This window comes from Tribolium madens, unplaced genomic scaffold (genome assembly GCF_015345945.1).
Source record: "Tribolium madens isolate multiple individuals breed KSU strain unplaced genomic scaffold, Tmad_KSU_1.1 Scaffold_97;HRSCAF=244;Tcas5.2_LG3a, whole genome shotgun sequence".
Classification (NCBI taxonomy): domain Eukaryota; kingdom Metazoa; phylum Arthropoda; class Insecta; order Coleoptera; family Tenebrionidae; genus Tribolium; species Tribolium madens.
This window is the reverse complement of record NW_025401069.1, coordinates 460,529-486,233: the sequence shown is the minus strand read 5'-3', so window position 1 is coordinate 486,233 and position 25,705 is coordinate 460,529. Positions and strand designations below refer to the sequence as shown.

The 25,705-nt window shown below is 32.9% G+C and overlaps 2 protein-coding genes across 2 annotated transcripts; one reads left to right on the top strand and one right to left on the bottom strand.

Moving 5' to 3' along the window:
• The first annotated feature begins 390 nt into the window (after positions 1 to 390).
• On the top strand, positions 391 to 4,369 carry LOC123014755 (matrilin-2). The gene is made up of 6 exons (XM_044414015.1): positions 391 to 538; positions 832 to 1,380; positions 1,429 to 1,656; positions 3,519 to 3,665; positions 3,714 to 4,055; positions 4,104 to 4,369. The coding sequence occupies exons 1-6, from the start codon at positions 490 to 492 to the stop codon at positions 4,358 to 4,360; spliced, it is 1,572 nt and encodes a 523-aa protein (XP_044269950.1). The 5' UTR covers positions 391 to 489; the 3' UTR covers positions 4,361 to 4,369.
• On the bottom strand, positions 4,370 to 24,355 carry LOC123014754 (fibrillin-2-like). The gene is made up of 11 exons (XM_044414014.1): positions 24,219 to 24,355; positions 22,397 to 22,468; positions 19,538 to 19,672; positions 19,113 to 19,487; positions 18,210 to 19,058; positions 8,719 to 11,541; positions 7,328 to 7,540; positions 7,153 to 7,273; positions 6,813 to 7,104; positions 6,533 to 6,760; positions 4,370 to 4,585 (listed from the first exon to the last, which is right to left on the bottom strand). Exons 1-11 carry the CDS (start codon positions 24,274 to 24,276, stop codon positions 4,415 to 4,417), a joined length of 5,337 nt encoding a protein of 1,778 aa, XP_044269949.1. The 5' UTR covers positions 24,277 to 24,355; the 3' UTR covers positions 4,370 to 4,414.
• Positions 24,356 to 25,705: the final 1,350 nt, after the last annotated feature.

Below are 25,705 nucleotides of genomic sequence, written 5' to 3'. Positions count from 1 at the left end.
TTTTTCTAAGTTCTTAAAAACCACTAAGTAATTTAAAAAAAAAATAAGAAAAACCAACTTCAAAATTAAAAAAAAATGTGTGTTTCCTTAAAATTCTTAAAAACTGTGGAGCAGACATAAGTCAAAACCTATGATTTTCTAACCGTGTTTTATCCACAAAGTTGGTATCATCAGAAGATACTATTTTCAGCATTTCCTGTTTTTTTTTGTAAATTTTCACATTTACACACAAGCCCTACCTGGTTTTGTTGTCTTACTAAGATTTTTCTGAGTAATGACATCATTCTTTACCAGACCAGCTTTTTCCTGATGCAAATCCATCCACAAAGCTTTTCTTGCAATTTAAGACAGATGTCCTACGTGGTCAAGTGATTATTTTATTGCTATTCCGAGCTGCGTAAAAGCACTGATGTAAAAGATTCATTTCAGTGTCTTAAAGTGGTGCAATACTAAACTTAATTTAATTGTTCTTACGTTTATTTGGGCAAAATGTACTTAAAACAAGTATTAGTTTGTGTCTACGTGATATTTTTTTGTGGTAAGCAATTTTTGAATATCTGGTGTTCGAAAATTTTTTAACTTTTGAGCAAAATTGAACTAAGACCATTTAATTATTAACTTCAAATTAAATTGAATTAAATATAGTGTAGAAAAATGTCCAATTTAAAAATGTTAGTAGCATTTGGCCTTACAAATCTTAAGAAAGTGATAAGAATAATGCAATTTGAAGTGTGAACACAGCTGCTTCAGCGTTAATTCCTCAACTCTTGACCTCTCTTATTAAAATGCCTTAAGATAGATTTATATTTAAATAATTGAAATTGATTTCAGTTGTTGGTGGTGAAAAAGATGTAACAAATGTTAATTTTGATTTAGAAAAAAATGAAAACACAAGTTTAACATTGCCCGATTCACTTTTAAAAATCCAACAAAGCAAGGGAAATAATTTGATTATCAATAATACGAAAAAAATTGATCGAAAAGAGAAGAAGAAGAAAAAAAAGGAACAAAACAAAGTAAAAAATATTTCGGAACAAATTGAAATCACACAATTAATATCAGGAAACAAAACATCTCTTCGCAATGACTTGAAGAAACAACGAAAAAAGAAGAAACGAAAGAAGAACCAAAGTAATATTCTTGAAATCACAACAGCTAGGATTATCGAAACAAACCATTCTTCAATAATTGCTAACATCAGCAAAAATCCCGAGCGATTTTTAAATGAAATCTTAAAACTTCGAAAGATTTCGTCAAAAAAACGTAACAGATGTACCAAAAACAAAGGCGGTTGCTCGCAAATATGCAGACCTCGAGGCAAATTAAAATGTGCGTGTTTAAGGGGCTACACTTTAGCCAAAAATCGCAAAAAATGTGTCGGTGAGTGCCAACCAATTTTGTTGCGTTTTAGTAAAATTTTCTTTTTAGATATCAACGAATGCAAAGTGAGAAACGGAGGTTGTGCCAAAATCTGCAAAAACACTCTAGGGGCGTTTTATTGTGATTGTCCTTCAGGATTACGCATAGCAGAAAATTCGAAATCCTGCGAGGACATCAACGAGTGCCATCTGCGGAATGGACATGGACCGTGTCAAGGATTCTGCAGGAATTTTTATGGGTCGTATTCGTGTGTTTGTCCTAATGGAACACGTTTAGGTAGGGAAATGAAATTACATACAGGGTGAAGTTTGTAATAAATATATTATTAAAAGAACGAAAGAATTGTTTGGTCAAATTTGCATTGATTAAATTTTGAAATAAGTATTTTTTTAATTATATTTTCTAGTTAATTAACATTAAAAAAATTAAATTTTACTCATTTTTAAAGAAAATCTTGTTCTATTGTATTTATTTTTGTGATACAGAGTGACAACTAAAAGTGACCAAATTATATTTTCAAACGGTTTAACGTAACGCACTCTATTTTTTGTTTTTATTGTATTTTACTTACCAGGAATTGATTTTATTTTTTTTAAATGCACATTTATATTTTTACAAGTGATTTTTCAAATATAATGTATTGTGAAAAATTTTGAAATATACTTCAACTTTGTCAAGAATGTAGGCCACGAAACAATGCAGGTTTAACTTTATTTTGAATTTTGGAATAAATGTTGCAAAAAATAAATTATAATTACTTAATTAAATTTATATTTTTTTATTTGAAAGTTACATATTCTTCAAAAAAGAATGCATATTTTAAAAAAAATACAAAACTTAAGTTTACAAAATGCCTATTTTAAAATGAGAGTAGTTATTTCTGAATTTTTTTGCCGCAACTAACAATACTAATAAAACTAACTGCTAAATTAAATATCTTATTTCCTTTAAATTAGAAATCAAAGTAAGTTGGATAGATTTGCCGAAAATGTCAGATTGTACAATAAGTTGCGGCAAAAAAAAAGAAATAATTCTCTCGTGAATAACCCTGTATAATAAAGAAAATTAAATTTGGATTAAACTATGGGTAGTACCGGGTGGGGCAGCCGTTATGCCCAAAAAGAAAATCCCCACTTCTAATTAAATAAAATTGTTGAATTTTTTTACATTTACCTGGGCACTAGTAAGGTACATTCTCTAATTTTTGGTAATTTTTCATTCGCAAACAAAGCCAAAAAAAATAAAAAGTAATTTTCTCCCAAAAAATTTAATTCTAATTTTTATACTGACCTACGCAGATTCACTTCCTACAATTGTTTACAAAATCAGAAAAAAAATACCAATTATATTTTGAATTAAACGCAATTTTTGATCTTAACTTTGAAAATCATTTTTATTTATGACCTGCTTACTTGTGCCATCGTAAATTTAGGTAACAATGGAAGGTTTACAACAAAAAGACCCTTTAAAGCGGTCGGCTACCAGTAAATGATTCTTTTGTTGGCAAATTATACCATTTTGTCATAAATCACGGTGTTTAAATAAAAAAAAGCGATTATTTGACTAACCAAGTCAAAATTTGAAATTGTGATATCAAAGTTTGATGCGCTGACAGGTGCAGATTCATTTAGTGTAAACTTTTTATAGGTAAATTAACAGAAAGTATTCATAAAACACACAAAACTGTTACGGACTCATTTATTATCCAAAAAAATTAGAAAAATACCTATCAATAATAATTAGTTAGGTATATGAAATATCGCCAGTTTTAATTAATTTGAAGTCGCGATTTATAAAGTGCGCGTAACTGATGCCCCACCCGGTATAAATAAAATGTAGCAAAAGCTTTTACTACAGTTTTGTCTCTTTTTTTCACAAAAAATCTAAACTACGTCTATCTCTTACTATTACAAGTAGAAGCATTTACTTATCTTTATTCATACAGCTCAATATCTTTTTTACTAATCTGTCAGATTTTAGTTTTTTATTAATAATAAACATGGAATAATGTTTAGGTATGAAAAATTACACAAATCTCATATCATCTCCAATATTGCCAACTTAATTTCAAAATAAAAGTCCACGTGGACCAAAGATTTAATTAAGAGTTTATAAAACAAAATTTGATTATTTTATAGGTCCCGATAAGCATTCTTGCGAGGATATAAACGAGTGTGAAGTGTCAAATTCCGGATGTTCCCATTTTTGTATAAATACAAGAGTTGGGGCGTTCTGTAGCTGTCCTAGGGGGTTGGAACTCATGTCAGACTACAAGACTTGTCAAGGTTTTGATTTCCATTATTTTTTGCAATTTTATATAAAAAAAATTGCAGATATTGATGAATGTGAAGATCATTTAAAGACAAAATGCAAAGAAGGGTGTGTTAACACAATTGGCTCGTATTATTGTGAAGAAAATTTACAAAATGATTATTTGGGAAACAAAAATAAAATTACGAGTTGTCCACCTCTAGAACCACCAAAATTTGGGTTTATCACATGTTTGCGAAACAACTCGATGGAGAATTTCGGTAAAAGTGGACGCAAAATCGTTGCGAATTATCCAGGCACTCGGTGCAAACTCCAATGTCCTCAAGGATTTAAACTTATTGGAAATGGGCGATTCCTGTGTTCAATTTCCGGGAAATGGCTTATAAAGAGAGGATTTTGCACAAGTAATTTTTTATTTTTTATTCTTATCATATAAAAAAATGTTATTTCAGAGGCACCTTATCCAAAACTCGTTTGCCCTCCTGGACAATTTTTCAGTTTGGGCAAAAATCAAAAAACAGCTCTGGTACATTTTCCCTCTCCTCAAACCAACATCAGGTGGAAAATCGTCAAATCCTACCCCGAGTGGGCAAAAACCCTCAAAGGCGAATTGCCCGAAGGCCGACACAGTATTCAATTCTCCATAACCGACCCTGAGTCAAAACTAACCTCAACTTGTTCATTTCTTATCACAATAAAAACACAATGATTTTGGTAATTTTTATTTAAAATAATTTTGTTAGTCTTGTACAAGGAAATCATGTTAACAACACTTGTCGTACCATTCGAAGTAGCGGTGCTTTTTCTGCAAGTGGGGTGGTAGACGACTCTCGTTGTGTATTCTATGGGGCGGTATTCTGAACCCTTGGGGCTGCAGTGGGCCCGAAACGCGGACGTGTCTCCAGTAACACCCAGCTTCGCTTGCGATCTTGTTCTATTTTTTTCAACAAAAATAGATAAAAATTTTAGCAATTAATTTCTATTTATTCGGGCCATTAAACTTAAAAACGGTTAACCAAACAATTTCGTTATCTGTTTTTACATAGAATGATCGAAAATACAACAAAAATCAACGTGCAATATTTAAATTGAAAAAAAAATGTTAAAATTTGAAGGCCTTTCAAATAGACCGGTCAAAATACACATTTCAAATAACTAAAATTCCGACAGAGCTAAATTTTGGTGGAGATCTTGGGTGTCAAAAAAAAAAAAAGTGTCAAAAGTCCCCATCGATCCCATGTGTGCTAAAAAAGTTATTCGTGGTCAAAGGTCAAAATTTGACGTTTTTTAGATTTTTTTCGAAAACGGTAAGTTTTATCAAAAAAGTAGCCCAGACAAATTATAGACCTTAAAATTATCTACAAAAATGGTCCTTATACTTTTTTTTCTAAGAATCACCATTCCTGAGATATCGCAATTCTAAAAGTTGAAGGAGTCACGTTCTACATACAGAGTGCGCCAGAACTCCCGCTCCAAAGTCAAATGCCATGTAGAGTGAGGTACCACGAACATGGAAAATATTAAAAAAAAAAATTATCTATAAAAATCTCAAAGTTATAAGTCTTGTTTCCTCTTTTAAAAGCATATAGCAAAAAAACTTGGAAAATTATTTTTCCAACAGAAATAAATAGAGTCAAAGTGCAAACTTTAAACCCTCATAACTTTGAAATTTTTACAGATAAAATTTTTTTAAGATTTTTTCCATGTTCCTGGCATCTTGCTTTATATGGCATTTTTCTCTGGGGCGCGAGTTCTGGCGCACCTGTATGCAAGATCATCAGCATCATTAAATAGACATTAAAAAATGTCAAATGTTAAAAAATAAATGTCAAATTTTTTTGACAAATAGAATTTTTTAAACATTTTTTTCAGTACTCTGGGGACTACCCAATTACTCCCTTTCAAGAAAGTGCGCGATTTTTTGAACACCTCTATGTATTACCAAATAAATTCTTTTTAATTCTAATGGAATCGAAATGTTTATAAGTTTAATGAAGTAGAAGAAAAATTTCAAGTAAGATAAGATACCAGGAACATGGAAAAAATGTTTAAAACATTCTATCTGTCAAAAACTTTTGACATTTATTTTTTGACATTTGACATTTTTTATGTCTATTTAATGATACTGATGATTTTGTATAAGTTTTTTACAATTATTTAGTAAAGGTACAAAACTTTTACCAATAAAAGCCACAAATAACATTAAACAGAGTTACAGTTTAGGATACAGCTTCCTTGTTTCCGCTTCTAATAGCCTGTAGCAAAAAAAACTTGAAAATTATTTTTCCAACAAATAAATAGAAAATTTAAACTTTCATAACTTTGAAATTTTTATAAATAGAATTCTTTTTTAATTTTTTCCATGTTCGTGGTACCTTACCCTACATGGCATGTTGTCTTTGGAGCGGGAGTTCTGACGCACTCTGTATGTGCATATCATGTAGAACGTGACTCCTTCAACTTTTAGAATCGCAATATATCAGGAATGGTGATTCTTAGAAAAAAAAGTATAAGGACTATTTTTGTAGATAATTTTAAGATCTATAATTTTTGTCTGAGCTACTTTTTTGATAAAACATACCGTTTTCGAAATAAATTTAAAAAACGTCAAATTTTGACCTTTGACCCCGAATAACTTTTTTAGCACACATGGGATCGATGGGGACTTTTGACACTTTATTTCTAATTGTGTACCCAAGGTTCCACAAAAATTTAGCTCTGTCGGAATTTTCGTTATTCGACCACTATTTTTATGACTAATTTGACCGGACTAAAATTTTATCCTTATTCGTGTTTTGGGAAAAATATTTTTTTTAACTCCTTAAAGGCCGTGATTGAACTCTAAATTTTTGAAATGATGCGCTCAAGTTTTTAAACTCACATTATAGAGATCTGGAGGATTTGACATGTATTTTACTCCACTTGGGCAAACCAAAACTGCGCGATATCTTTCCGACCTTTTTTCTAAATTTGATGCAAGGTCATTTGAAGGTGAGTCAATTTCTTCCTTTATATCGACAGTAAAGTGGCAAAAAGCTCGATTTCCAGCTTCGTCACTTGCGACGTAATTGACGTGATGTAAGCCAACGCCGAACGAAGTTCCAGGTTCCTGAAAATAAAAATAAAATACAAAGGAAATAAATAAAATTTAAAGGACGTACTCTAGACTTATAAAGCCTTGCTATTCCCACATTATCACTAAATTGGGGCTCTTTCCAGAACACTAATTGGCTTTTGCGCCCTCTTGGAAGAGTATATTCCATGTTTGTGGGACATCCGGCAACTTTAGGGTCTTCTATATCCAAAATTGTAATAAGTAATTTACAAGAAGTCAAATTAGAGTGGAGGAGAAGACTTGGGTCTTCAGGGTCGACGTAGAACGTCAATTCGGTGTGACCAGCTGGTAAGATCGTACCTAATTGCATACCCCAACTAGGCTCAGCCTTTACATCTCTGTAAAATAAAAATTTAAAATAATAATAAAAACAATAAAAAATCTACCTGATCCAATTTGCGTTTGTTTCAGGCTGAGGTATCTTCGCATACATGTGCCTCTGTCCTTGGGGCAAGGTATAGGTCAGGTGACCCCCTCCGGGACACTTAATATACGTATGTTCAATATCTGTAAAAATAAAAACATAAAAACCAAATTTTTATATTAAAAAAAATATTTCACCTCGGACACAAACGTCATGAAGACGATTCACCGCTTCTAAAGGTTCCCAAATCAAGTCTTCACTGCATGAAAGAAATTCAAATCGGGGACGCAATTTATAGCCCTTTTTGCAATAAATTCGACATTTTTCACCCGCGTAGGTAAAACCGTTATTACAGTTACTGGGCAGAAGCCAGCCGTTTTGGATAGGGCCAGGACGCGGACAAGCAGCAGCTAAAAAGTAATCCGGGTTTAAAACAGAGATTTTTCTACTATGACTTTGAAGGATTCAAAAAAAATCGTTTTTTAACAATGCATAAAAAAGACCAAAGATACAAAGCGGTTATATGTGATTTTTATCTATGAACGTACATACACCCTGACGGATTATCAAAATTAATTCCTGAATTAGAAGCATTTTCAATTGAAAATGTTTGAGGATTAGAATCTAAGAACGTAGGCTTTTGCGGCGAGAGTCAGGTTGAAATATCTGTTTTTTTTTGGATTAGACCGCGTCAATTTAAAAAAAGATCGACGTTTTGCCCGTTCTTGTGAAGGACATCTTCAGGACAAGAAAAAGGGAGCTATGGCACGGTAACTCACGGATCTTGCGGGTGGTGAAAGCATTGAAATTCGTAAACACCCCATAACTTCAACCGCGAAGAAGGTTACTATCTCTCCAGCATCTGGAATAACGCGATCCCCCACTCCCAGCCAATCACGCAACGACTATCCCCATCGTCACCCAATCCGCATTTACCAATCACACGTAATCCTCTCCTACTCGTCTATAAATACCCCTGTTTCTTCATTTTTCGGCAGTTTTGGTTTCGCCTTTGGTATCGTTGAGATATTAAGTTACCGTGACATAACCTCGCTTTCTCCCCTTTTCTTGTCCTGAAGATGCCCTTACAAGAGCGGGCAAAACGTCGACCTTTCCTTCTAAATTGACACGGTCTAACCCAAAAAGACCCAGATTTGGATTAGAATCTATGTTGACAATTTCGAAATCTTTAGAAGAATTATCATTGATAACAACTCTGTTGTCAGTTTACCCTTCACCTAAAGTGTTTGTTTACTTCTGAAAATTGACGGTTGGCGATCAAAATTAATTTATTTAAATGTTTACCAACCATAAATGAGTACTTTAGCGTTAGTTAATCTTTTATTAATTAATCAGTTTAACCAAAAAACGCTTAACTCCATACTTTTTATCCACTCTGTATGAAACCATACAGAGCATAAAAGTAACTACCTAATTCATAAAATTGATAAACGCCTATGGATTCAAGCTCTGTTATTTCACTTATTTCTCAGGTACCCCTTTCGCTTCCATAGTAATGTTTATTGGTCAATTTGTTTTATAGTCATCGAATACAGGGATTTTTACAATAGCAAATAATGTTACTCACCTACACATTGGGGTTCTTTGCCCCCCCAGTTCCCTGTACTTTGGCACACCCTCACCGACTCCCCCACCAGTTTGTGTCCCTCGTTGCACCAAACCATGCATTTTGTCCCCACTGGTGCAAGACTCCCTTTATCGTAATTCCCTCCAATGCATTTAATAATCCCTTGATCGGGCGCAGCAGGAATTCGGCAATCCCGAAATGTAATAACAGCACAAGTCCTCCCATCTTCCTGCAAAGCGTATCCTTGCTCACATCCACACTTATGCCCCCCTTTGTAATTAATACATGTCATCTGACAATTGCCATTATCCTCCAAACACTCATTTATGTCGACACAAGTCCGGTTATCAAATCCCAATTCAAATCCGATAGGACAAGTGCATTGGAAAGATCCGGGGAGGTTTTTGCAACTGTGCGAACAGCCCCCTCGTCGAATTTTACATTCATTAATATCTTTACAGACGAGGTTATTTGGTCGGAGGATGTAACCCGAGGGACAAGAACAGCGAGCGATGCCATCGATATTGTGACATAGGTGCGAACATCCCCCGTTGTCGATTAAACAGGGATTGTCCTCAATGCAGTTTGTATTGTCGACAAGTTTTAATCCCGAAGGACATAAGCATGACGCGATCCCGTCATTGGACACGCACGTATGCGAACAATTCCCGTTATTAATCTGACAGGGATTAATCCTAGTGCAAGTTTTGCCAATTAACTCGTAGTGTTGTGGACATTTGCAGACAGCCTTCCCCTCCACAACTTCACAAATGTGGGAACACTCACTATTGTCACAGGGATTAACAGGGATGCAATCTTTGCCATCTAGTTCGAATCCTTCGGGACACAAACAGTAGACAATGTTTGACTCGGAGGTACACTCGTGGGAACAACCTCCATTGTTTTGGCTACAGGGATCAACAGGGATACAAGTTTTGCCTTCCAAGGAGTATCCATCGGGACACAAACAGTAAATATTGTCCCCTTCTTCGGTACATTCATGAGAACAACCTCCATTATTTATTGAGCATAAACTAATTTTTACACAAGTTCGACCATCTTGCGATAAATTGAAAAATTTAGGACAAACACACTTAACTTTGCCCTCAAAATTTTGACACAAGTGTGAACAACCGCCATTTTGGATGGTGCAAGGGTCCCGTGGGATGCAATTTCGACCATCGGGACCCAAATCATGATCACTGGGACACAGACAGGTCACTTTATGGTCACTAAAGTGACAATCATGGGAACAACCACCATTTTCAACCAGGCACAAATCCGGCTCGCAATGTGTCTGATTGACTAGGATAAAATCTTCAGGACATTGACAGGTGACTTTAATCCCGTCAGAGACACACTCGTGTGAGCAATTCCCGTTATCGGTGTCACAAGGATCAGGGATTATGCACGTTTTGTCCCTTAAGTCGTACCCTTCAGGACACGAACATTTGACCTCTCCTAAATCATTCGAAAAACATTGGTGTGAACACCCGCCATTTTTGATAAGACAAGGATCTTTGCGGTAGCAAATCTTGCCTTCAAGATAAAAATTATCAGGGCAAGAACAAGATAACTGGTCTTTTTCAAAGTGGCAAAAGTGAGAACAACCGCCATTTTGATCAAGACAGAGATTTTTAAGGTAACAAGAGGTTTCGTTATGTAAGTCATGAGTGTCAGGGCATGAACAAATGATAGTGTGGTTGGTAAAATCGCAAAAATGGGAACAACCCCCGTTGTGGTCCAAACAGGGATTTTGTTCGATACAGATTGTCCCATTGGTCAAATCGTGTCCCTCGGGACAAAGACAATTGGTTTGGTCGTTGATGAATTCACAAAAGTGGGAACAACCCCCATTATTGACTGTACAAGGGTTGATTTTGACACAATTTTTGTCGTCTAATTCATATCCTTCGGGACATTCACAGACCACTTCATTGTTGACATTTGTACAAATATGGGAACAGCCACCATTGTTTTCATAACACGGGTCAATTGACACACAAGTGTGGTTGTCGTGAGTCAAATGAAAGTCTTTGTGACACTTGCAGAGATAACCCCCGTCAAAATTCTCACAAATTTGTGAACAATTGCCATTGTTGTCCTCACACTCGTTGATGTCTTGACAATTTGACTCATCCTCAGTTAACTTGAATCCTGGTTTGCACCCACATTCGTACCCTCCGTCAAAATTGTAGCACAATTGATCACAATAATTGAAATGGTTTTGCTCACATTCGTTAATGTCGAGACAGGTTTTCTGGTCGGGAGCCAACTCGTACCCCCTTTCGCACAAACACCGAAAACTCCCTTTCGTATTCTCGCATTTTTGCCCACAAACGCCCTTCTGGCACTCATCAACGTCGCTACAAGTCTTGTTGTCGCGCTCCAGAGCAAACCCATCGTAGCACGAACACGAATAGGAGCCCTCGTGGTTGATGCACAGATGGGTGCACCCATGGTCGCCGTCGCACTCGTTGACGTCGTCGCAGGTGATTTTGTTGTGACTTTGGGTGTATCCGCGAGGGCAGATGCAGCGGTAGACGCCGTGGTCGACGATGTGGTCTTGGGGACAAGTGATTTTGGTGCAACTGTTGTTGGCGAGGAGGAGGTAGCCTTCGGGGCATTCACAGTGGAAGGTGCCGATCTCGTTGATGCATTTGTAAGCGCAAGGATTGGAGATGCACTCGTTGATGTCTTGACAGGTGTTGAAGTCGGGGATGTCGAGCTCGTAGCCGGGGGGGCAAAGACATTTGTAGCCGCCATCGGTATTCTCGCAGTCGTGTGAGCAGGAGGCGGCGTTGGAGAGGCATTCGTCGATGTCTAAAAAAGAAACAAAATTTTCGATTATACAGGATGTCCCCAGATAATATCCGTTTACGAAGTTGTTGCCGCTAAGCAATACTTATAACAAAATCGAAGGTGACAGGTTCCAGTGCACACAAAACATTTCGCCCTCGATTTCGCCACTCTGAAAGTACAGTGCGATCAAAAAGTCTTTCTATCAAGTACGTGTACCAGTTGAGGACGTATGTCGCTTGGAAGTTTGTATGTCAGCTAGATGTCAAAAAATTCCTTTATAAAAATTAAAATATTGATCTAAACAAATTGAATTACTGTATGAAACGTCTTAAAACACTCTAAAATGTGATGTAGTTGGAGTTTATTCATACAAATCGTTCACCACGATTTGTTGTTACAGTTTACAAAAAAAATATTTTGACATTTCTTATTTACCATTCTGACATTTTATCTTCCGCAGACACACGTTTTCAGTTTCTAGGCTTGCTTGATAGATAAACTTTCACAGGGCGACAAAAAAAGTCATGTCGTGACAAGTTCACAAATTTTATATCATTTTGTTCGTCTCAGTGAGACAAATCAAATACACTAAAAGAAAATTGAAAAAGCCCACACACTTTGAAGTAAATAATTTTTTTCTAATTTAAAAAAATTAAAATACTTTAACTTTAAAAAATCATGACTCAATAACTATTAGGCCGATTTCCTTCAAATAAAGACCATTCTAAAGGGATGGCTTTGCCCTTTAATATGATATGCAATTTGAAATTGAATATTGGCAAACTTTTCTTCGAACAGTGTTTGAAGAAGTTCGAAGTAAATCAAAGTAATCTAAGAAAAACCCTACGAGTAACTTTTTTTTCTTTGTCACCATCGTGTAGAGCATTTTTTTATTAGTAAGAACTCAAATTTTGAAAATTATATACCGAGTAGTTTTTAAGATATGATTTTTTGAAGTTAAGGATTGCTTTTCAGGTATTGCGCCATATAGGAGAAAAGCATGTTAATCTTACTTAAAATTGTATTTTTATAAAAGTATTTGTTTTAAGACTCTTCTTTTGCTTAAAAATGGTCAATTGCACCTTCTTTGTTCTAATTAAAATAGACAAAAACTGTTTCTTTACTTAAAACAAACAGAGAGTACCTGCGTACTAATTAAAGCAAATAAAGAGTTTTTTTGTTCTAAAAATGATAACTGATCATTGAGCAAAAAGGATCTAGAAGTTTAAAGCAGTAGCTTTAAATATAAGAACAAATCTTTTTTAAATTAAATGACTTTCCATTCAGATTCCAACTTATTCACTTTGTTCTAGCTTTCTGAACTTTTTTTGAAAATGTTCTCAGCAAATGCTTTCTCATCACTTTCTATTGATGTTGAATGCAATGTATTACGAGCAGTATCAATATCCCACGATGGATACTCACCAAAGATATACTAGACTTATTCAAACTTCAATACAAATTTGATTACCTATAATAAAATAAACAAAACTCCTTATTCAAAATGAAATAATGAAAAATTAAAGCAGGTGTTTAAGGCTGCAATTTAGAATTTAGAAAGAAAATTTAAATTATTATCCTGTTTCTTTGAATATAAAAGGAGGAGGGTAAGATTTTGCATTGTTTTTCGTAGTTTGTTCATTGTATGAGTTTGTGTGGTGATTATTCTCGCATATTTAAGCAAAATGCCTCAAAATCAACAAAAACGATTTCAAGAAAAACTTGATCAAATAATAAAGTGTTATAAAGTATTTCGAGAAAGAAAAGCAAAATGGTGGTGCCGTGGAATCATTGCTCGCTGTGCAAAAAAGAACTGCTTTTGCCACTGGTGTTTCGGAAATAACGTTTTAAAGCGTAAAAAAGATCCACGTGAGTGGCAGTGATCAAGAAAATGCAAACGAATATCAAGTAAGAAAACCTCTGTCAAATCACCGATATGTCTTAAAAAAATATTGATAAAAGTACGAAGTTTAAAATTCGTAATACCATTTACGACATGGTAGCAAGGAAGAAGTTTGCTACTCTGGATGGTCGTTTATCCGAATTAAAAAGAAAAGAAATAATTGATATCGGCCGGACAAAACTTTGGAAACTTTTACGCAAGTTAGGATTCAAACATAAAAAATATTCAAACAGACCGGTTTTGTGCGAAAAGAAGCATGTTGTGCACTTACGCACAAATTTTCTTCGAAATTATTTAAAAATTAAGAATGAAGGTTTGTATAAAAGTATTGTTGTTTTGGACGAGACGTGGATTTACGAAGCAGGATCTCAAAATCATCGAATCTGGACTGATAACTCAGTAAAAAGTCTTAAGGAAGAAAGTCTCAGGAAGAACTTTATGCGGGAAACGATATATGGTTCTCCACGCAGGAACACAAAATGGTTTTGTCGATGGGGCTGGCAGGATTTCTTCTTCCATTGTCAAGAGCGACGATTATCACTACAGTAAGAACCACGATTATTTTGAAAAATGTTTTCAAGAATTATTGTGCATTCTAGACGAGCCTAGCTTTATCATATTGGATAACCCATCCTACCATTCGAGGATAAAAAATAATCAACCGACAGCAAGTTGGAAAAAGGCGGAGATAATGAAATGGCTTTGTGAAAATAGCATAACGTTTGAAGAGACACTATTGAAGAAAAAAATGTTGCTTCTTGCGAGAGCTAAGAAAAAAGATAACATATGAATTAGCACAACAAGCAGGGCACAAAGTTTTGCGTTTACCTCCTTATCACTGCCAATTTCATGCAGTTAATTTAAATTCAGACGAAAAAATATTATGACAAACACATTGGGAGAAACGGCTACAGTGAAGAAGCTGTTTTGGCAATGTGTAATAAATCACTACAAGTTCAACCTGACAATTTGAAGAATTGTTTTTCCCACGTTGAAACTGTTAAATCAGTGGTGACAACGAGAACAATTAATAGATGAAGTGGAACCATTAATTATAACGTTGTGACGACACTTCTTCATCCGAAGAATATTCTGATACATAATTATTATTAGCCATTATTATTTTTATTATTTCATTTTATAAATTAATGTTTCTTAAATATTTTTAAATAAATTTGAGTCGTTACATTTTTGTTACCACTGATCCGGAATTCTGCTTCTCATTTGAAAGTTTTACGTCACTATCTTCCTCTTACTTTGACAAGATACAGTGACTTGGAAAAACAAGGATAGACATATTGAGTAGGTACCCAAAACCCTTGATTTTCACAACAAAAGAAACAGGCACGAGCGTTCGGTTTGAGGGTGATTATAAAGATTTACAAGGGGTACGGTATATGGCTTAGCGGCAACAGCTTCGTGAACGGATAATAAATGAAATAACTATTGTAAAAGATCAAAAATTCACGACTCTAATTTTCATTTTTTAGGGTTCAGCCTTGTTTAGTTGGAGAATAATTTCTAATATAATTTTAGTTTCGAAAAATCAAGTAAGCCTTGGGAATTTTCAAAAAAACTTTTTCCTGTAAAGTAAAGTGCTTTTTATGTGATAAACTCCAAAAAATGAAAATTTAAATCGAGAATTTTACAAGAGTCGTTTCACGTAAAATCCGTCTACAGCGAGTTCTTCATCTCAGCCCCCGTCTTCTGTAGCTCAACTATTATTTAAGTTGGAACATTGATATTTTGTAAATTTTATTTATATTCTGGGGCGCATTTCAGAAAAATATTTTTGATTATACAAGCTGTCCCAAAAAAATGAGACGTCAAAATGATATATTTTTTAGTGGCATGCTATTATTTTTTGTGCTTATTAAGATGCCTTTTTAGCACCGCCTCCTTAATGAAATGTGTCAATATTCCGCCTGGGCATTTTGTAAAAAATGCATTGGGGCAGTGATTCCACGTTTTTTCTTAAGTTACGTGGGTAACTAAAGAAAAACTGAATGATTTTTAATTATTAACGAAAAATAACACAATTAATAAAAGCTGATATATAAAACCAAGATACGCCAGGGAGAATTGACATTGTAAAGTTGAACCCTTTAAGCTAACACATTGGATGTGTAAAACAATTTCCTCAGATTAAAGCGCCAACGGGAATTTGTTGAACTCAAAAATGCCCAGGCGAGAAAAGGATTATTTCTATCGAGACGGCACGGCGATGCTTTTTATTTATTTACATATCCCAATTTTTTTCTTCAAATTGGTTCAGGCATTTCTGTAAAGACAAATGAAAACCAAAAAAAATGGTTTTACACATTTTCTTTTAAAATTTAATAAAAAATACAGAAAGTGCTTTCTTGATAAAATAAATACTAGGCACTGATTAAATAAAGTTTAACAGTCTTGTTGACCAAGCTTGGTTGATCCGAATTACCACAGGGTATGCATAATTTACTATCAAACTTTTCAAACTTAAAAGCTTTTTATTTTACTTATCTTATTTATTTGTACAGCATACTAATGTTTCTAAAAAAAATACAAAAAATAATGATGGAAAATGAAACACAATATGGTACTTCTTAAAAACAAACTCAGGCCCGTCTAAGGACTATAAGTGTCGCTCGAATCCTATTGGCTACTTAAGTTCCATAGCCGTCTAATGAGGGAAAAAAAATATTATGGAAGTAATCTATTGGATCTAAAATTATTTTGAAATGCATATACATATAGGGAGTTTCATTATTCCGAATCCGTAAACATTTTTTTTTCAAATTACAACTTACATGTTTGTTGCATGTTCTTATTATTTTTCCCAGTATTTTAAAACCAAGTTTAAAACCTTGTTTTGTTTTTAGACTTCGGTTGCGGCGTTGTCAAATTTTTTTATATTATATATATGTCTTAGTCATTGGGCGTAATGCGTCATTCCGCGGAACGCCTAGTCTTTGGCCGTACTGCCGGCAGACGCTGTAATCAAATGAATATTCCTTTGTTTGACTGAAATTTTACGTCATTTCGGGGATTGCTTACTTAAGTTTAGTCAAACATAGTAACCGGTTAAACCAATACATGTTACAGCGTTTGACGAAAGTCATTTGCTGAAAGCTTGAAATTTTATTGTGTAGTATTTCAGGCCGTAACATTTAGTAATTGTTGGACTTTCTTATTGAAAATGGATAATCATAAGAGTTTCTTTTATGACAAATTAAATGAATATTATTTGAAAAACAAAGATGATAAAAAACCGTGGAATTATGAAGTAATGAAGGAGGTAAAAGACTTCTAACCTCAAAATACACCTTTATTTCAGTTGTACATATTTTAGGCTGCAAAAGATATTTCTAAAGAATATATATTTTTTTTAATTTACCTGAAGGCAAAAAAATATATTTTTATCTGTTGTTTAGTCATGTACCTACTTACCGTTTTTTGTATGATTTTATAATAATAATAATGTATATTTATAATATACAGGGTGTTTCACATAATTTTACGAGGCCTGCGCCTGTAAGATGCAATCAATAATACATATTCCGATACCAACTCGATAACAAATTTTGAAAAATTGCATAGTTTTCTCTAGTTTGTTCACCCTTTCAAAAATTACAACATTTTTAGTTAGTTGGTGATTAAGATAGATAAACTAGAAACATATTCATGCCGTCTCTTAATAGAACAAATGATAATTGTTTCTGAAAAACTGCAGTTTATGACCTTTAATTAAACAGTGATTAGTTTGACAACTACTGTCATGGTTTTCTAAAGAATAAATAATTAAATGTGTATTTTTTGTATCTAGTGTTTTGTGACTTTTGTATATTTGGGTGCGTACATTAGGCGCAAGCCTCGCCTCGTAAAGTTGTGTGAAACACCCTGTATATGTTTACATTATTCCAAATAAACGAAACAAATATTTTGCTACAATAAAAAATTTTTAGTTTTTTGGCTTTTATTCTACCAAAAATTTACATTTCTCAATGTCAATCAAGCATTTCAACCCTTTTCAGCAAATGACTAAATACACTTTCGTCAAACGCTGTAACATGTACTGTTTTAACCGGTTACTTTGTTTGAGTAAAATTAAGTGGGCAATCCCTGAAATGACGAAAAATTTCAGTCAAACAAAAATATTCATTTGATTACAGCGTCTGCCGGCAGTACGGCCAAAGACTAGGCTTTCCGCGGCATGACGCATTACGCCCAATGACTACAACATATACCAGGTGAATAAAAAGTATGGAACCAATCGTTTTTTTCGTAAACTAAGCACTGTACGAAAAAAATAATTAGTGTAGCGTAAAGTCCAATTAAAATGTGACCATTTATCAAGAATAACATTTTTCGAAATTTCTTTTAGTTTTCGAGTTCTGGAAATTTTTTTTTTAATGGCATCCCACCATGGTAATTTTTTTAATTAAAGATTATGATCTAAAAATGATTTTTGAAAATTCCACCCTCTAGGGGGCTAAACGGGGATGACAATTTGTATTAAAATATGTCATTTATAACGTTAAATCCTTGAAAATTTGTATTTAGGCTTTCGATTAAAAATCAAGTAATACGTATTTCAAGATTTTTGGAAATTTCACCCTCAAGGGGGTTGAACAAGGGTAAAATTTCGTAAAATATCCGTTTTTTTTTTAAGTTAAATCTATGAAATTTGGTATTTGGGTGTTCAGTTAAAAACAAAATAGCACGTGTTTCAAGATTTTGGAGAATTCTATCACTAAGGTTGACCCCAACTCCTAAAAAAAAATTTAGAAAAAACAATTCAACTTACCAACGCAATCGCCTTTATCATTCATTTCGTAACCCTCAATACAGCGATTATGATCTCCAAAATCGTCATCATCTTCATCATCATAATCTTCATCCTCGTCTTCGTCATAATCTTCACCTTCTTCATCATCTTCATCAATCGCTCTTTCATTATCTTCAAACGCTTCAGTCGTTGTTAAATTTTCTGTTTCAGTACTAATTTCAGGCAAATCGGAATTTTTGTCGCTTTCTTCCGGTTTGGTTAAAGTTTCTTCAGTACTTTCTACATAGTCTTCATTTTTTCCAATCGGGGCAAACGTTGTTACAATATCTTCAGTAGTTCTAGTTGTAGTTGGTAGAGAGTCAACAATTGTGAACGGTTTTTCAGTCAAGTCTGTTTCATCTTCGTAATCTTCTTCTGCTTCATCGTCGTAATCGTCTTCGTCTTCATATTCGTCAGTGTTATTATTCGTGATTTCATCTTTTTTATCAGTTTTATTTTTATCAATACTGTTATTATTATCAAAAACTTCAGACTTATTATGGTTTATCACATTTTTGTTTTTATTAATTTCAAGAGCCTCATCGGCTTCATCAAACTTCAGTTCTGGCACATTATCAATACCGTTGTATTCCTTATCGGAAGTTTCTTCAGTTTTATTTGTCTCTTTCTCGTCTTCATAGTCTTTATCATCGTATTCCTCCTCAGTTTCATAATCTTCTTCTTCACCTTCATAATCTTCGTCTTCATTCACGGGTTCATCCGCCATCGCCACATTCCCACTCTTGGCACAAAAATACGACCCAACTGTATTAACACACCCATATGGGCAACTACCTTTTATTTTCTCATCTTCACATTCATTTACATCTGAAAACCACAATTAAAACTCTTACAGTAAAAAATAATAATAATTAGCCCAACCGTTGCAAGTCTTCCAATCCGACCCCAACTCCAATCCAATGGGACAAGTACAGTACACCCTTCCATGGGTGTTGATACACCCATGCGAACAGCCCGAATTCTTGTCCTCGCATTCGTCCAAATCGGTACACGAGTGCCCATTTGGAGCCAGTTTTGTACCATTGCGACAAATACACTTATACGAACCATGGGTGTTTTCGCACAAGTCCTGACAAGGCCCATGCCCATTTCGCAGAAGACATTCGTTGATGTCTTCGCAGGTTTTACCATCTGGGAGTAAACGGAAGCCGTGAGGGCAAGCGCATTTGTACGAACCGGGAAGGTTGATGCATTTTTTCTCACATTTGTTTTTACCACTTTTACATTCATTTATGTCTGAAATTTTCCTATAAAAAAATGATTTTGAAAATTTGGAAATTACTCACCCACACATTTTTTATTTTTAAAAATGTATCCAGGGAAGCAGCGACAAATTGGTTTGTTGTTTTTAATAATGCAGTCTTGCGGACATTTTGTTTTGATGTTTGGAGGACATTTTGTTAAATTATTTAGAGTCGATTCTGTAATACATAAAAAATGTTTAATGTTTTTTGCATTCGAATTAGTTCATATGTGCGACTCATAAATCATGTCACTCATAAATTATGTCAACAAAGCCCACTAATGGTAATGACACTGTATTCACTGATTTTAATAACATATGTCTTTGAGTGGCAAATAAATGATTAAAAAAATAAAAAAAGAAGATATCACAAACTTGTTTTGAAATTTGAAATAACTCAAATAATAATTAGAATAACTTCAAGAGATTCGCAAATGTGCATCAAATTTTGTTGGGTCAAATAAAAAAATAGATTTTTGTAATTTGCCTTCATTTTAAGTAAAAATGTTTGTTTAAAAATGACATAAAAAGAACAAATTACAAAAAACTGTATAAAATACTCGTTTGACTTGAAGCACTCATTCTTTAAAATAACTCGTGTACGCCACTCGTTTTTTAAACTAGAATTCGTGCTTCAAGACTGGTCTTATGAAACTTGTTTTTTTAATAACCTATTTGTAAATTTTGCAATTATTGTAAAAACGTTCAACTTTAAATCGCTGTACCGTTTGAAAAATGACTTCCTTAAATGTCAAATCATGTGCAGATAACGTTCCCACCGATTAAAATGCTCTACGACGAGTACAGTTTTCGAGATATCGAGTTATTTTGAGCTTTTCCTCAAAATAATACCTCAATTTTTTGTATGTTGAGAAATCACCCAGAATGCTACAGAATCGACAACAAACCGTGTAAAATTGAAAGGGGAATTCGCGTGCGCAATCTGCTTTAACTTATGATCGATAGTTTTTGAGTTACGATTTTTTTTTGAAAACGCGGAAAATAAAAAAAACTGTTTTTTATCCGAAACTTTTATAACTCCAATTAACTCCGAGATTTTACTAAGTTTTTTTGATAGATCATTACAAACCGAGAGACTATTTACTTGAAAACATGTGTACAATTCCATTTCCAAAAAAAAAAAAATTAACGAAATTTCAATAATTCTAATAATAATCCATTGTAATTCCGTATTGTTTTTAGAATAATTCCTATAATTCCAAAAGGAATTCTAATAATTCCAAAAAAATTCCAGTAGGTAATTCATAAATAATTTTAGTAATTCCAACAATCCAACAAAAATATAATAATTCCAAATAAATCCAAACAATTTCGATTAAATCCCAAAAAATTGTATAACTATTCCTTATCCCGGAGAGATTTTGTCAATTTTTTATTTTTCTTGTTTTAACAACAACTAGGTATATATTTTCTTAACTATCGTAAATTTTTATCAATCACACGAAATTACAATTCAAAATAGCAATAATTTGTACTACAAGTACGTAAAATGCTCCGGCAAATAATTACGTCGAGAAACTCAAAAATCCCAGACATTTTAGAAGTTATCAACAGATTTAAAAATTGCCTATTTTTTAAGAGTATTAAACATAAGAAGCTACGATAATAGTTTCGATATTATTGGAGGACGTTCGCTCCGTGAACTGGAAATTAATCAAAATTTGGAAAGAAAAAAAATTAAAAACTTCGAAATCTAACCAAATGATGTTTTTCGCACTCCTAGTAATCCAGGACGTGGAAAAGTGTTAAAAAAGTTGTTGAAATTGAAAAAATTGAATTTGTTGAATGATTTAAGAAATCACAAACATGGTTGATCGACTTGAGGCTGCAAAAGCGATCAAATATGGTTTTTGGCCTCATAATAATCTGTGAACGTCAGATGTTAATTTGACGTTAATACGTATGTTAATACGATCGACAACCACGGAAAACTCGTGCCCCAGAAAAAAATGCCATATAAGGTAAGATACCAGGAACATGGAAAAAATGTTTAAAAAAATTTATCTATAAAAATTTCGAAGTTATACGAGTTTAAATTTTGCACTTTGAAGCTATTTATTTCTGTTGGAAAAATAATTTTCCAAGTTCTTTGCTACAGGCTATTAGAAGAGGAAACAAGGAAGCTGTATCCTATATTGTAACTCTGTTTAGTGTTATTTGTGGCTTTTAGTGGAAAAATTTTTGTACTTTTACTAAATAATTGTAAAAAAAACACATACAAGATCATCAGTATCATCATGTTCCTGGTATCTTATCTTACTTGAAATTTTTCTCTGGGACGCGAATTTTGGCGCACTCTGTATAAGATATATCCTTTTGGAGATCGAAAAATAATTTAGCAGTGTCTCGCGTGCCCAAAAATCACCCAAAGCAACCTGAAATCAACAATTTTTATGTAAAATCGAAGAAAAATTTGACTGTGTAAACCGTTTTGTTTGTAGTTTTGTTTTTAATGTTATAATTATTTTTACTCGTATTTTGAAAAGTCAACCCCAGGTTTTTTCGATACAATAGAATTATTAAAAACAGATTGATTGACGTTTTCTGGCCATAGGTCATTATCAAACTTAATTACCCCCTGAGCTGAACTTTATTTAGATTCAAAATAATGACAGTCGGTATATTTCTCCCTCAAATCAGTAACATTTATTTTCTCGCCCACCTCTTTACATTTTTTTACAATTTTACAAAGATGTTCTATTACACAAAGTGCGTCCCACATTTGAGATAAATCCTATCAAACAAATGTCTGTTTATTGTGTCGTGACTTTAGAATAAGTTTATAAATTTGCTCGACCGGTAAAGTGATACTTTTATTGTTTGTTGTAGGTTGTGATTTATTCAAATATTTGGTCTAAAAGTTTTCAAAAAGTCTACTTACCACTATCTAAAAATAAATTATCCGTTTTATCTTCTTGACTTTTTGTATTTTTACAGCTGCAGCGGTGGCAACCTGAAAAAATATCAGTCTGTTTAAATTTATTAAAATCTCATTTAGAATTTTCGATGGACAGTTACATGCCATTGCCCAAATAAGGGGGCTATCAAGAACGTTCTGTCAATTGCGCAAGTTACGTCTCATTCAAATTACACAATAAAACATGTTAAGGAAGAGGAACAGGAAAAATAATGACAATTTTTATTGTTTTCGTTTAAACTTATTTCATATATTTTTAGACTCTCCTTAGACTTTATTGTTGCGTTATAAATAGAGTGGGATTTATCTGAAGTGTTTGAAAATAAGTCACACCAACAGGGATTGAGTCACATTGCAATCAGTGCATCTGTTACTTCATTTCGAGTTACTGATTATTTTTGTTGTTTTGGTACACAATTATACAAATAAAAAAAAACAGAAACATAAACAAAATATCTTGTCTACAGATTATTCTTATATTTCGGAAGTAGTCATAGTAAAATGCCATGTAAGATAAGATACCAGGAACATAGAAAAATGTAAAAAAAATTCTATCTATAAAAATGTCGAAGTTATGAGATTTGTGGCTTTTATTGGTCAAGATTTTTTGAAAGAAAGAAATTTTTAAACATTTTTTCCATGTTGTTGATATCTTATCTGACTTGAACTTTTTCTCTGGGGCGCGAATTCTGACACACCCTGTATAAATTTTTGTAAAGAAGCATTAAAAAATACTTAATAGACGATTTTTGTTTCACAAAAAATATTCCACATTTTTAATAGAGTAACGTTTAAAAATCACCAAATAATCGAATCAGCGTTGAAGAAGACCGAAAAGTAAAGCCAATTGCATCATTCTCAATTTTTATTCAATTATGTACTTTTCTATTTCTGCGCAAGCAAAACGATAAAAATATTTCCAAATAATAAAAATCACGTTTAAAAGACAAAAGTACAAATCGATAATTTCTAATAACGATCCAATAACAATTCTAGTGTGCCTTAAAAGTAGATAAAAGGTAATTGCCGGCAATTAAATTAAGTGTAGGCAGAGTTATAAACAACTTAATGGCACTTTTAAATTAAATTTTTAAATAAAATTCTCTTTGTAATTTGTTATAGTTTTTATCAAATTGTGCCTTTCGACATTTCGAAAGCATGAAATTTTACATTTTAAAGCCATTACTTATTTTTACCATCAATAAAATTATTTTAAGCTAAAGTATATGGCAGCACTAATGTCGTGTTTTTTGCTTCCGCCGAAAGCTGATGAATTCAATAATATTTTTTTAATAAAAGTACTTAATAATTTTAGTGTTGTTGAAAGTGAAAGGTCAAAATCAGAAGAAAACACTAAATCAAGCCATCGTCCCCATAACTAATAAAATTACCCACTTTTCTTTTCAATATCCATGAAAGTGATATTTTCTTATTTGCAATAGCAGTAATTGTGATTGACTATACGTAAAACCCAAAGAGGAAGTTTTTTTCTATTACTTATAAATCGTCAATTATTTGAATCCAAAATGTGGTTTTGCGGTAATTTGTTTAGATTTATCCAGAGAGAACTTTCATCTTTTAGTTTACTGACCTCGGTTTATCCCAATTTGAACCACTTGATGCGTTTACTCCAATAATTTATAAATAAGCACATCACTATTTTTCACTAAAAAAATGATTCATATTTTTAAACGTCTATTTTTGAATTTATTTCCTGGACCCTCTCAGCGTAGTTGCCCCACATCACAAAATTTTATGATTTTAAAAATAATTCAAAAAAACTTACAAAAAATAAATATTATTCCAGCTAAAACGATGCACTTTTTCCAATTGAACAAACTCATTCTGCACTATTTTTCTCTCTTATGTTGTACCATTTGTACAGGCGCCAACTATGATTCAAGTTGCACCTTCTTTGCATCCCACTAACTACTGAGGTCTAGTTCTATCGTCGAAGAGTTTTAAAATAAGAAGTGCTCTCTTACGCGCTCCAGCGTGATTCTGGATTTGATTATTAGAAAAAATGCACGCTGAATAAATTTTATGAATAATAAGATTAATTTGGGGGAAAGTAGGAGTTTATTGGAACTAAAATAGTCAGTGTTGCGGATTGTTTATTAATTATTTACATTTTTCGTGTAGGCTTTTGCCGTTATTTGACGAGACAGGAAGGTAAGATTGAATTGGTTTCAAATGCAGTGATTCAAATAACGAGACTGATTACAACTATAAAAAAAATGTAAAATAAATTTTTAATTATTAAGAGTGGATGAAACTTCACATGAATCAATAAGTTATAAATAGAGTTTTACTGCTTTAAAGTACTGCCGCCTATCACACTATTTATCATAAATAAGGTCAATATAACAGATGTGTGAAGCTGTTTCGATTTACGCAATAATATACTGAGTGTCATTAAAAATGATATTGCAGATGTCCGAAAAATTTTGATCTCACTAAATTCAAACTGTAGATGAGTACCAATTAATGTAAAATTTCAAAACGTTGCTTTAAAAATGTATAGATATTAACAAAAAAAAGAAAACCTAAAAGAACTGTTCATTAGTAATAAACAACTAAAAAATTAAAATGTGCCAATGTTTGTGTGGATGCCAAAAAATACATATTCAAATTGAGTTGTGAATTACATATTTCAACTAACTTTTGTTATGTAAGTATAGTAGAATCAAGATCTTTAAGGCTTAACTTATCATTTGCCAAGATAGGGAATTTCAATGCATTTTTCGAAAAGGTTTTTCTCGGCTATTATAAGGAATTTTTTGGTTTTTATTTTTTTGATGAAACCATTTTAGATATTTCTAGGGACATTGTTATGTAGCTAATTTAAATGCTTATTTTTTATATATTTTTTAACTTATTTTTTATAATAAAATTATAGTATTTATGTGGAAACTAACAATGTCCTTCCTACATGTACCAAAGACCTTAAGAAAAAAAAATCATTCGGATAATTAATAACTGTAAAATCTCTTGTGGAAAATATTATTAACTTTCGTAGTGTGAAAATCGTCTTGTCTCTCTCAACCCTAGTTCTTTTTCACAACAAACTGTGCTACTTATATATTTTTGAAATTATAATGAATTTTTAAAAACAAAATCTTTATTCGAACAGGCAGAGATTCGGAATTACAATTGTTACATCTTCTAATAATTACTTCAATTTATATACAAATTTTATGTACTTTTACTGATAACAGTGATAACTAATTATTTGTATTTATATTTATGTTCCCTTTGAACTCTAACATAACT

Excerpts from the sequence above, each read along its gene's own strand:
- LOC123014754 (XM_044414014.1), bottom strand. The coding sequence starts at position 24,276 with ATGAGTTTGTTCAATTGGAAAAAGTGCATCGTTTTAGCTGGAATAATA. Across the intron at positions 7,274-7,327 it reads TCATGACGTTTGTGTCCGAG|ATATTGAACATACGTATATT; the intron begins GTGAAATATTTT and ends TTATTTTTACAG. Across the intron at positions 4,586-6,532 it reads ATCCTCCAGATCTCTATAAT|AACAAGATCGCAAGCGAAGC; the intron begins GTGAGTTTAAAA and ends TGAAAAAAATAG.
- LOC123014755 (XM_044414015.1), top strand. The coding sequence starts at position 490 with ATGTACTTAAAACAAGTATTAGTTTGTGTCTACGTGATATTTTTTTGT. Across the intron at positions 539-831 it reads CTACGTGATATTTTTTTGTG|TTGTTGGTGGTGAAAAAGAT; the intron begins GTAAGCAATTTT and ends AATTGATTTCAG. Across the intron at positions 4,056-4,103 it reads AAAGAGAGGATTTTGCACAA|AGGCACCTTATCCAAAACTC; the intron begins GTAATTTTTTAT and ends ATGTTATTTCAG.